The 13,004-nt window shown below is 53.6% G+C and overlaps 2 protein-coding genes across 2 annotated transcripts in view; both read right to left on the bottom strand.

Annotated features, from left to right (window-relative positions):
* Positions 1-1,648: 1,648 nt before the first annotated feature.
* Positions 1,649-5,064, bottom strand: Islr2 (immunoglobulin superfamily containing leucine rich repeat 2). Its single transcript, XM_036191686.1, has one exon. The coding sequence runs from the start codon at positions 5,058-5,060 to the stop codon at positions 2,823-2,825; it is 2,238 nt and encodes a 745-aa protein (XP_036047579.1). The 5' UTR covers positions 5,061-5,064; the 3' UTR covers positions 1,649-2,822.
* A 1,285-nt stretch (positions 5,065-6,349) lies between these two features.
* Positions 6,350-13,004, bottom strand: part of Pml (PML nuclear body scaffold) — a 47,610-nt gene continuing 40,955 nt past the window's right edge. Inside the window, exon 8 of the mRNA XM_036191689.1 lies at positions 6,350-6,437. Within this exon, the coding sequence (XP_036047582.1) occupies positions 6,354-6,437 (84 nt within the window). The 3' untranslated portion in view covers positions 6,350-6,353. The remainder of the gene's footprint in view (positions 6,438-13,004) is intronic.

A 13,004-nucleotide genomic window follows, 5' to 3' on the forward strand; every position in this document is an offset into this window, starting at 1 on the left:
ACCCAATCCTTGAGATAGAGAGGAAGAGGAAGTAGCCCTTTTCCCACTACAGATCCATGACCAGATGACTCGGAGGGACCAAAACCATTAAACGCTCACTGACCCAGCTAGACCTGTATCCAGGTGCAATCTTGTGTGAGGATCATTGAATCAGTCCTGGGAATTAAGCCAGTCCTCGTCCTTACCCAGACATGGGAGTAGTCTTCCTGAAAGATGGCACTCCCAGCAAGGATCAGGCTGCAGGGCAGGGATTTCGTAGGAAGTTAGAGTGGAGCCTGAGGCTAGGATGAAATGCTGGGTGTCTGACCCGGGCCTGTTCTGCATCCTACACCGGTCCAAGTAGATTAGTACGTATGGTAGCAGGAAGGATTAGGAAGGATGAAAGTTTTATCTGCTCCTCTCCTGTCTCTTTTTTCCTCTTCCATCTTCCTTCCCAACTACATCCTGACCTTTCCGGGCACAGCTGAACCCACTGGAAGCCCAAAGCCAGCACTGTGGCTGAGCAGGAGCATGGCATCCAATCTTGATGGCTCAGTCTCCCAGTCTCCACTTGAAGAACAGTGAAGTCCGTGTGTTTCAGACCTGATTCTGTTGTGCACCTCAGTATCCCCTAGAAGCTGCCCAAGCATCACCATCGCTGGTTAACCACTCCTACCCACCTCAGAAACACACACACACACACACACACACACACACACACACACACACACACACACTGACTTCAGCTTGTCCAGTGGCAGTAGAACGAGTTTTAGACAGCCTTTTCCCCTTTTCTGCCATCATTTGCCAGCTCTGAAATGTGTGGTGTGACTTCTCTGTGCAAACCACAGCAGCCCTATCTCTATAAATTCCTCTTCCCAATCTTTTCCTTGCCCATCCCCCATCTTCCTAGAGAACTCGTAGGCTGGTGCTGAGAAACAGAACACACACACACACACACACACACACACACACACACACACTCAGAGAGAGAGAGAGAGAGAGAGAGAGAGAGAGAGAGAGAGAGAGAGAGAGAGAGAGACCGAGTGACCTCAGTATACTAACAATCACAACCCAAAGGGAACAGCGCGCTTACTTCAGCGCGAGTGCACACACACAGACACCAGCCCCTCACTCCCCAAGACCTCCCCGTTCTCTGACGGCCTCCTCCCACCCCACGTGTTTTCACTTTTCCACCTAGAAGTTGGAAGCCCCCAGAGCAGGGGCCAGGAACAAATACCTGATAAAATCACTTGGCCATCGGGCAAACACAAGAGGAGACCCCCAAAGGGCGGCTTCTGTGGCTTCCTTCTTCAACGCCCAGCCTGGTTCCTTTGTTGTCACCTAACTTCCCACCAGACCCCGACCTCCCCCTCCCCCGACCCACAAAAAAGTCACCGAGTCCTGTTCAAATCGATTACTTTATTGACAGTGTACATACAGAAGTATTTAGAAAAGGACGTGGGCTCCGGGGTCAGCTCCTCCCGGGGCCTCCCACGCTTGTGCTGCACTTCGCCCAGAGCCAGGGCGCAGGTCCAGACGCCTGAAACCCCCCTCCCGACGCTTTCCTAGAAGAACTAAAAACTGGTCCCGCCCGAGTCCCCGCGCTATTCCCGCCCTCTCCCTCCCACCTTCCTCGCCCACCTTCCCGCCCGCCCTCCCGCCCCTCTACACTACACCCTAACTTTACAGGACACGGACTTCTACAGCCCACGCTCAGCGGGGACTACAGCTGGGCACTCTCTTCTCCTGAGAGGAGGGGACCCAGGGACTCCCTCCCCCCACTCCGCACCCGCTGCTGCCAGGCGCTGGCCTCAGTCAGGCCCCCTTGGGAGCCGTGCCCCCCCGGGGGGTCACAGTTAGCTTCCTGCGCTGCCAGCACGTTTCTGCCGGGGTCTGGACCCCACGGAGTTGCAAGAACCACTGTGGCGCGCGTCAACCTCTGGCACCTGCAAGACACTGACAACGAAACTGGCCAGGGACCAAGCCCGCACCTTGCGAGGAAAAGGGATGCGCGGTCCCGCAGCGCTTGAAATGAAGAGAGACAGAAGAAAACAGGTTCCGACTCTCACACCTGACACATTCACACCCAGTTTCCCAGACGTAGGGAAGGTTGTGTTAGCACCAGACCCAGAAATGTCGCTGTCTTTGACAACAACGAAAATAAGAAATTTAGTGCGCTGAGTTGAAAGGCGTTCCAGGACCCCAGCTTGGTTCCAACTGGACAGGATTGGGGCGGGGGAGGGGTAGGGATGGAGGGAGGCGCGGATTTGGGTCACTGTAGGGAAGGGACTTTGAGACTCAAAATTAGCCCGCCTCTGGCACATGCAACCTTGAAAAGGCGAGTGGGGTCAAGATGAGAGCCACAGTGCTCCACGCTGGGGACCTGTCCTGGGGATCCCGGGAAAACCCCGGAACCAGCCCCATTATTATCACCAGATGTGGCCAACGACTGGCGCGTTCGCCTTGCCTCCAGGTTCCCTGTCGTTCCCACCGGGTGGGGTGCGCGGTGGGTTTCGCTGATCGTCGCGGTGGAATGGAAGGCATAGACGGTTTCTCGCTGTCCGTGGGTGGTGTCTTAGAGAAGGTAGGAGCCTGTCTCTGTGCTTTGGGTCGGGGGTGGGGATTCAAGCTCGCCAAGAGAATGACGGTGACTGGCGGGGGGCCACTGAATTCGGCCCACTCTTAGAAATCCCTAGTAGTGATGCCTGGGGAGGGCTAAGGAGGAAGAATAACGGAAGGCTTGAGGGTGGGGTGGGGTCCCGTGAGGGTGAGAAAGTCCTGCCATCCCTAGGCTACGTGATACCCAAGGTAAAGGTGGGCAGGTCAGGCGTGCTGGGGGCTCAGCCCGCTGTCTGCCGGTAGTTGCCGTTTATCTCCTGGGCGATGTTGACCGCCTCTGCTCCCAGGGGCAGCCGATCGCTGTACTCAGAGCCAGCCTCGAACTCCTCTTGGTTGGCCTTGGACTGAGACTCCACCAAGGAGCAACCTGCCAGGCTTTCTTCTCTCTGCAGGTCCCCGCGTGGGTCCCCCTGCTCCACATCTTCATCAAGGCCCTCCTCCGGGACCTCCTCTGGCTCCTCGCCTCCCGCCTCACCACGGGCAGGGTAGCTTTTCTCAGACTCAAGGTAGGAAGCACGTGGGTCGAAGTCGGCAGCGATGCGTTTCTCCATCGGGTCGGGGGCCTGAGGTCGCAGGATTAAACGATAGGGTTTGCCCGGGTGTTTGGCCAGTAGATGGCAGCAGGCGGCACCCAGCAGGGGCACGGTGGCCAGCACCAGGAGAAACACGCTCACTGTCACGATAACCAGCAGGGATGGCAGTTCTTTTTTGGTGGAAAACACCACTTGCACGTGGCACGTCTCGCCCGCCAGTGCCAGGCACACGGAGTAGTTGGTGCCAGGCCGCAGGCCCCGAAACCAGTAGGCATTGACCCCCTCCTCCACGCGTGACCACTGAACAGCCGCGCCACCACCAGCAGGGCACAGATAGAGTAGGCGCAGGGGCCGCCTTCCAGGCCGCCGTGCTCCGGTAGCACCATCTGGCCCAGGGCCCCAGCGCGCAGCAAGAGGCGTCAGCTGCACCCGAGCTTCACGCTCTGCTACATCCAGCGCGATGACACCCAGCTCAAAAACGTGCGACTTGAGCTCTGAGCTCTGATTGAATGCATGGTTAGACACGTACCGAGAGGGGTCCCCATGGCCACAGTGCTTCTCCCCCACCGGATCTGTAGGGATCTGACTTTCCACCTGCTCTCCTTCATCTGTCTCCTCCATTTCCGCCTCGATTTCCCCCAGGACGCTGACCCGGGCCAGACCTTGGCCTTTGGTTTTGCCCTCAGGCTTGTAAGGCAAAACGCTGTTGCTACGGCCCTTAAGGATGGCCTTGCGCTCAGAGGTGGGGGCCTGCGCATCAGGTTCTCCCCCTGTTCCAGGAGCGTGTTTTGGCGGCCCCGCTGCAGCCACCGTCACCCGTACTGACGTTGAGTTGGTACCCAGCTCATTGTGGGCACGGCATGTGTAGATGCCTGCCTCCTTGGCACTCAGGAGGGGCACCAACAGAGAGCCGTTTGCGAGGGCCAAGAAGCGCGGGGTGGCTGGAGGCGCTGGCCAAGCAGGTGCTGGCGTCGGGGTTGGTGCTTCAGTTTGTGTAGGCAGGTCCTCATCTCCGTCACCCTCCCCATCCTCGGCCTTATCTCCTCCATCTTCTTCCTTGCTGAGAACCGGTGGCTCTAGGACTACAGTGCCACCCGGGATCTGAAGTTGCCATTGCAAGCGCGGTGTAGGGTGGCCTTCAGCGAGGCAGTGTAACATGAAAGCCAAGCCTGCGCTCAGAGGGGTGCCAGGCGCCTCAGGCGGCGGCTCCGCACTCAGACGCACGCTGGGCGGTGCGCAGGGCAGGGCGGGCAGGCGGTGCACGGGCACGCCCTGCAGCTCAGGAGGCGAGGCGCACGCAATAGAATCAGGCTCGGGTAAGGAGACCCGGGTGCTCGCCGCCCAGGCCTGCAGCCACAGGAGACCACAGCTACAGTGGAAGGGGTTGTGATAGAGTTGCAGGTGAGACAGCGCGCTCAGTGCGTCGAACGTGCCGGGCTCCAGGGTACGCAGCCGGTTGTTGTTGATGCGCAGAGAGCGCAGGTCCGGCAGCGCGCCGAGTGCATCCCGGGGCAGCGATCCCAGGCGATTGTGGTTCATTTTCAGCAGCTGCAGTGCGCTCAAGTTACGAAGGTCGCTCCAAGGGAAGTTAGATATGAGGTTGTGGCTTAGGTCGAGGTTCTTGAGCTGACTCAGCACTGCCAATGCCCCAGACTCTACGGTGCGCACCTCACTGTGAGCCAGCCACAGCGAAGTGACCTGTGTGACGTTGACGAAGGCTCCCCGCCTTAGCACCGTAATCTTGTTGGCGGACAGACTAAGTGTGGTCACATTGGCTGGCAGTCCTTCTGGGACCTCACGCAGCTCTTTGTAGGCACAGTCTGCAAATTGGTGAGCGTACTTGTCAATACAGGCGCAAGGCTCAGGACACGCTCTGGCCACCTCTAGCAAAGCCCAGGCCAAACACAGGGCTGCGAAGGGCCCCATCACGGCTCCTGCAAAAGGAAGTCAAGGTGAAGAGGGATCACTTATGCCACAGCTTTCCTCCCTCCCCTAACAAACTATACCTCCTAAACCTGTCTGTATAGGCTCCAGAAATCTTAGGTACGAATGGAGCTCAGTAAAAGCCTACAGACTTAATAAATGCTTACTTTCAGGACCTTGCCTTGCTTCTCCAGAGGGCTTGGAGAAGGCTCCCCCACCCACGCACCCAATCTAGTCCCTCAGCTGGAGCTGTCCCCTCCAAAGCGTCCAATGCTTGTGGTCTTCAACGAGCCCCACACTGACCCTTCTTTTTATATCTTCATTTAACCCGGTGAAATGGAGATGCAGAAAGATCTTCGTTCATGACTGACTGTCTTCTCTGGAATCCTTTGTCCCGTGCACAGCACTCGCACACACTTCCTTACAGGCAACGACAGTGCAAACAGAAGCCTGGGCATCTCCCTGCAGCTGCCAACTACAAGGCTCTGAGACTCTAGCAGGAGGTTCACAATGAATTACATAGACACCCAGACATCTACACAATATAGCCCGGAGACCTCATTGTTCTCTCAACTCAATGCAGCATGGCCACCATCAAGCAAAGCACTTTTCTGTTCACAGTGAAACCTGACAGATACAAGGACGCAAGTCCTCACATGAACCAGCCCCCACACAGGGACCTTGGTGCTACACTGCTCTCCTCTGAGACCAAAACCCAAGCAGATGAGCAATATGGAGAACTTGTGGAGTGTGGTGTGGGATCTGGGGCAGCCTCCACCCATTTATGTCTTCTAGTCTCCCTGCCCTGGGCTGCAGCTCCCCTCAGGGGAGAGTCATAACTGCTTAATTATTCTTCCATCTGGGAAAGAAATCCTCCCCCAGGCCTAGACAAAGTATGTTGTGGGGACAGTCACTAAAGATCCCTCTTTGTATTCCACGGAGCCCAGGTGGACCCCTCTGCCCACGGGTTTTTAGGGGGACAAGCCTCTAGCTAATACATTTGGAGAATGCTCAAGGTGCTGTACCTTTCTCCACAGCCCCAGGATGCCCGAGTGCACCTATCTCTAGCCACACAAATACTCTAACACAGACCCCCACACACCCCCAACTTGAGACTCTCAAACCCCTCCTATGCCCTGTCATTGAGATTAGCAGGTCCCCTTCTTGCTTCTGCTCCTATGGTAGGCAACTCCCTTCCGGGTTCCTTCCAGACAGCCACCCAACCCTGGCGAGAGCTCTGGGCTGCACCTACCCTTTAGGTTGAGGTTGGGAGTCGCTCCACCTTTCCTGCTGCTCCTAGACTTGCACTGTGCCGCCTCCAGGCTGCAAGCTCCTCTCCAGACTCCGATGACAGTCCACGGGAGCTTCTGGCATCTGTTGCTGGGACAGTAGGGAGAAGAGGCAGGTATGCGTAAGAACTCCCCCTGGTCCCGAAGTCCTACTTCAATTTTTCCTTTCTTGTCCAGTCGCCCCACTTCTCAATGCTTGCAGGTTTGAGAGTCGTTGCGCGCCCCCGGGATCGACGGGGACGCGCACAGTCTCCCACCTCGTGCCGCGTTCACATTTGTTAAAGCCGTAGAGATCCCCACCCACCCCAGGCTGAGTCCCGGAGATCTCAAGGGGCTCCATATGCGCACAGCCCCAGGCTCAGCCCTTCCCAGCCTGCCGAACCACTACAACCTGTGTCCCCCAACATTTACACACTCGATGACATTGCCTCCAAACCCCTCCCTAACACGCACAGCCTTTCCACACGACCTTCACAGGTTAGAATTACCCATCAACATGTAATAATCGCGTCAACGCGCTGAGTTCTCGCTACCTTCACACACATTTTCACAAGCACACCTTCACTCGAACACTCACCGTTCCCTTTTGCGCGCACACAAATATCCGCGCTCACTCACCCTCACGCGCCCGCCCGTCCCGCCAGCGCCCGCGAGCTCTCGCTGCTAATTGAATGCGAGCCGTTCTACGCCCCGCAACACGTGAGACAAACCATCTTTGAGGAATTTAGGAGAAAGAAAGGCATAGGACTGGAGGGGCGTGTCTTTGCCTTTAAACACTTTTTTTTTCCCTTTCTTCCCAAAAGCAAGCAGTGGCGCAGAAAGACCTCCAGCAGGACTGGCTGAACTGCGCTGCCTGGCTCGCTCGGACCCTTTTCCTCCCGCCGGCTGCTAGCCTCCCCCTCCCCGAAGCCACGTTCAACACGATGCATAATTGATAGTGTTAGCAGAGCGCCTCACCCTCCCTGTCATTTTTGCCTGGATCTGGGTAGCTACAAACCCTGGTTCCCCTCCACCCCCAATCCCCACCAGACTAACTAGATGAGAAGGCACAGCCCTGCAGGGCGCGCAGGGAAGAGACGCCCACCTCCCAAGCCCATCGCAGACCTGGCCCAGCCTCTTTAACCGAACTCCACCGCCAGGTCTTTTGTGGCAAAAACCAGTGCGTGCGTTCCACTGTCCGGTGGGCTAGCGAGTGCTCACCGTGGGGGTTGGTGTCGTCCGAGCTCCTAGAACACTAGGTTGAACTCACCCAAGTGTCTCATTGTGCCCTTGCTTGCTGCAGGCTAATAGGGCACTGAGGTTGCCACCGACAGTGGCGACAGGGACCCAGAAGGTTACTAAAACGTCTGGTTCTCTTGAGTACTGTGGAGCATTTTCTGTACCCCACTACCTAGTATCCTTTCAGCATCTCTAACAAGCATACCATCAACCCCTGCATGCTGGTACACACACACACACACACACACACACACACACACACACACACACACTTCTGTGAAAGCCTAGGCAGCAACCACCGCCCTGCCATCTCACACCCTCATGTAACAGCTGGCCTCAGCAGACTCTCGGACTTACTGTTCTCTTTGGCAAACACTGGGCATTTCTTTTAGAGACAGGCAGGAGATTTGAAGAGTGTCTAGGCATTTGGCTAAAACTCACCAACTCACTCCCCTGCCTCTGGCATCTCAGGAGTCAGAGCTGCTAGCCCGAACTGGTAAGGGGGCATAGGTTTTTGAGAGATGTGTAGACTCCCCACCTCCTGCTATTTCTGTAAACACTGTAATCCTGGGATGTTCGTGGCCCCCCAGCCCTCACGAGAGTCAGCCTTTGGGTCGATGGCAGTGTGTTTGGGGCCTCTTTGGAAATCAATACCCCGATTTGAGTGTTAAGCATTTTAATGAGCTGAGGAGGGGTGATGGAGGGAGATGCAGAAAGAACACAGCATCTAAAGGGACCACCCAGCTGGGCTTCTGAGGCTGCTTTGTAAATTAAATATGAACATAGTGGTGTGTGTACACTTTAGTCCTTCCCTTTCCTGCTCCTGGCTACAGACCGCTGGGACCAGCACAATCTCAGCCAAGTTCGGAATCTAGAACTTCATCACACTTGCTCAGGCCTGGAAACCCCACAGACGGATCCAGGAAGAGGGCAAAGAGATGAAAATTCTGACTCCTTCCTGCCTGGGACTCTGCATGTGAGACAAGTCCAGAGCAAGGCTCTAACCTGAGCCAAGGCCTCAGAGGTTTGGAACAGCCGGCCTGGCAACGACTTCTTTGTCTGCAAAGCAAGGGGGATGTCCTGTTGTATTATTATTGTTCACGTTCTAGCAACCTTGAGGGGTTTGCTTTGCACTGCTGTGTAGCAGCGGAGGGACTAAGGCTCTGTGCTCTGGGATGGAGAGTCCTGGGAGCTTTCCTGGTCTGGGGAGAGGAAGACACAAGGCGTGGAATCATCCGATTTTCACTTCTATTCAGCTCTTTTTGAGTTTGACGCACGCCGGCAGAGGGATAACTTGGAAGGAGCAAAGGGCCAAGAGCTGGAAGAGAGAATGGGCTCATAAGCTCTCCCTCAGGACTTCCTTGGACGGCAAGGACGTGCCCACCCAAAGTCCGTGTACGCTCTGGCAACTCTAGCTTTCTTTCCCGAAGAGGCTCTGAAGCCAGGGAACTCGCTGTGGAAAGGGCGATTCCAGCACCCTCAGAATAGCTTAAGGGCGTGGCAACCACCGTGGCTAGGATGCTGATCCGTGGACCCCGGCTTCCCACCCACTCTCCCGCAAAAAAAAAAAAAAAAAAAAAAAAAAAAAAAAAAAAAAATGCTTCTGTTGCCCGATTTTGCACCCGAGAGAAGACACCCCTTACCCCGTCTTCAACCCTGAAGAACCTAGTGCGGATCCGGACAAGGCTGGAGCGGGAGTCGCCTCTAGCAAGCATCTAGCTGCAATTCCTGGTTGAACCACTGAGCTCGGCTAGAAGACGGCACACAGAGCGCTGGCGCCGCCCAGAATTGCCGTCTGTTGCTTGTAATGTTAATAATAATAATAATACAGTGACCTAGGGAAGGAGAGCCCGGGCCTAGAAACAACTCCCACCTCACACCCCTGCCTATCTTTAAAGGAACAGGTATTTAATCAGGTGAGTGCAATAGGAGTGAAAGAAAGCGACACAAAGTTGCCAAAGTCAAGTAGAAGGCTCCAGATTTAGAATCTGGGCTCCAGATTTAGAATCTGCCCAGTTTCAGGCACAAGCTTTTTACCAAGCTTTAGTCCGGACCCTAGATAGACGCAAAGGCCGAGAGCTGAAGGCCCTGGACTGCTTTGCGGATTGACTTTTAACTTTTGAGTGCCCAGATGGTGCAGACGGTGGGGGCGCAGAAACCCAAGGCTCCACGGATTTGCTCCCAGCGCTAGGTCCGCAATAATCTGGGGTCCAACCCTGGTCCCCGCGCGCCCCCTGCTGGATACTGCAGGAAGCAGGGGCAGGACAGTGGCTTTTGAAGGGTTGATGTGGCTGGGCCTGGGCACCAACGGAGGGCTCTTCCTGGGGGCTTCGAGGTGCTGTTGGACAATGTTGTAGTGGGTGGCACTTAACCAAAACCCTGAAGTTTTCTCTCAGTGCTCCGAGCCTGAGCCCTATGGAAACACAACCGGCCCTCCTTATTTTAACACAGATTTGGCCAACACTGCATCATTCTGGTGGTGCGAATGAATCGGCGAGTGTAGTTGCATTGGGTGGAAAGCTTCCAGCAAACCCCTCTTGCGGTGCTGTCCCTGCCTCTCATTACTTTGTCACGGGCCTCTAAAATGTCTCTGAGCTGACAAAGGAAACCCGTTGGCCTTAAGTGGGGTGGGAATGGGGGAAGAAAACCGAAGTAATAGATGTTTGATTAAACGTTTAGGACAGGTAATGTATGCAGGATTCTGCTCAGCTATGCACCCTTGTGTTTTAATGTGGCTCGTGGGCGGTTTAATGGACTCGCCAAGGTGTGTGGGAAAAGCTTCCAAGACATCAAACATTCAAACATCCCCAGCATACCAGCCTGCTCCAGAGACCTTCCCCACAGCTGCCCTCCAGCTAGAAGCTCTAGAACACACCGCCTCACACTTTACAGTGTCTGCAAGTTAACAAGTTCAGAGAGAGAGAGAGAGAGAGAGAGAGAGAGAGAGAGAGAGATTCCAACAAGCATTTTTGTTTTCCTTTCCTAATTTCCATCAGAGAGGTCACTCCTGGGTAACCAGGCCCTGTTTCTACGCCATCAATTCTCTTCCCAGAACCAGACTCCATCATAGATCAGCTATGGTATCCTGGTTGAACCTCTCTGTGTCTCTAAGAAATAAAGGGCAGACAGGTACCAGAGAGATGGCACCAGCTGCTCTTGCAGAGGACCAGGGTTGGATTCCCAGCACCCACATGGCAGCTCGCAACTCTCTGTAACTCCAGTTCCAAGGGATTCAACATCCTTTCTGGCCTCCCCAGGTACCAGATATAGATGTGGTGTACAGGCATATACATGCAGGCACTCACCCTGAGTCATGAAATAAAAATAAATAACCCTTTAGAAAAAAACACAAATGAGAGAACAGGTTTCCCTGTGAAGATCAAATGAGCCAAGACACTGCAAAGGACTCAGTCTGTGGTACTTTGTGCTTGATGAAGCGGGTATGTTTTTTCTCACCAATAGCTAGCTGGATAGAATCAGTCACTATTGTTTAAAGACTTGGGTCTAGATATGATGAACACGCAGCTACATGCACTCCTGATGCTTATGTCTTGCTTGTCCCACAGGGAGAAGAGCTTGGCTCGGCCCCTGGCCATCTTTCCTCACCACCTGTCCCCTCTGTACAGAGTCAGAATTACCCGTTATTATTTGCACAGGTTTTTGGTTTCCCATCCTTAGCAGATTGTGATGCATGTGGCTGTCACCAGTGTGCCTGCCTGGGAAGAGAGACTTGCCACTACAGAATCGGCAGAAGGTTTTTAATTAAAACCACACTCTCTTTAAGTATTTATTGAGCTCCGGGACTTTAATTATTTTCTAGAGAAAAACAAAGGAGAGTCCACATTTGTGTATGAGAAGACTGTTGATTTCTGAGGAAAATGCAACCTGTGGCAGGTAGCCGGAGGCAGTGGGGAGGGATTTCCGGAGTGATTCAAATGAAGCCTGACATTATTAACAAAACCAGATCTAGCCCACGACCTTCCTCCTGGTGCTTTCATTAAATTAGCTCAACATGCTGGCAAGACCATTTATGGCCATAAAAATTAACGATGGCTCTTCTGGCAATAGCTCATGTAATTTGTCTGGGTGTGCATGTGTACTGCCGATTCTGGGGGCTCCTTCCTGGGAGAGGCAGCACTTGCCATGCAAGGTGCCGCATGTTTAGCTGCCCCACTCCACCAATGCAAAACTAGCTTCCCCGCTCCCCTCTCCCTGCTCCAAAGAGGGCCTGAAGTGGCCAGCCTCCTCAGGGCAGGACTCAATTGACCAAGATGGAAGGAGGGGTGATGGAGGAGGATGGTCCAGCAGTGAAAGGTGTTTGCCACTGAGGGAGACAACCTGAGCCTCAGGACCCACGTGACAGAAGGGCAGAATGTATTCCTGTAAGTTATCCCCTTACTTCACATGCACCACTGTGAGTAGTGTGTGCACACACATATACACAAATACAATTTTTAAAAGCTAAAGAATTTAAGGGCTGGAGAGATGTCTCCGAGGTTAAGAGTGGGACCTGAGTCCAATTCCCAGTAGCCACATTGGACATCTCACAACCACCTGTAACTCCAGCTCCAGGGATCTCATGCCTTTGGCCTCTTCAGGGGTACCATGACTCATGTGCACAACCCCACACATTGATAGACATGCATACATGTAATTAAGATAAATCTTCTTAAAAGAGATCAGGGGCAGGATGATGTTGGGGGAAGGGTATTGTGCAAGATCCATTTGCTAAGGGTCAAAGTCACCTCAAAGGACAGAGACCAGTAACTGTATCCTCTTCCAAAGCAGGAAGCAAAGCTGTCCTCAGGGTTGGTTAACTCTGTACCTCTGCCACATGAGTAGTCCTCCCCTGCAACCCTTAACCCGTTTTTTTTTTCTCTTCTCTTCTCCTTAATAGGATAACTGGCTGTGCTCACTGAAGTTGGTAGAGGATTTCAACAGCAGCTCAACATTAACAGGCTGGTGCTGAGCTTAAGTTGTAGGTTGTGACCTCACATGGGGTCACAAAACTGAATGTGTGAGTAGCGAGAACTTGGGCAACAGAAAGAGGCTTCTGAACCTGCAAGGATCAAAATTGCTTCAAATGTAATTACTTCAAACCTCGACCAGATGAAGTATTTCTAGGGGTGCTTGCCCGTGTTGTAGCTTGTAACTTCACTGCAGGCTTGGTTCTAAATACACAAAGCATGAGCACTTTGCTCTGTGCAAGCCATTACAACACTCAACATGAACAAAAGCCACCAGAAATACCTTGGCTCACATTGAGGACTGTTGGATGTTATGAATTGCAGAGATTTTACTGTTCATACAAATTTTTCTGCTCTTATAGAAACATAATGTTTTAATCACAGAAGAAAAAGACAATATTTTTCTATAATCACTTCTCAGTGTATAAGGACTAAATTAGTGTACTTTTAAATTGTATTAGATTAGAATATTT

This window comes from Onychomys torridus, chromosome 7 (assembly GCF_903995425.1).
Source record: "Onychomys torridus chromosome 7, mOncTor1.1, whole genome shotgun sequence".
Classification (NCBI taxonomy): domain Eukaryota; kingdom Metazoa; phylum Chordata; class Mammalia; order Rodentia; family Cricetidae; genus Onychomys; species Onychomys torridus.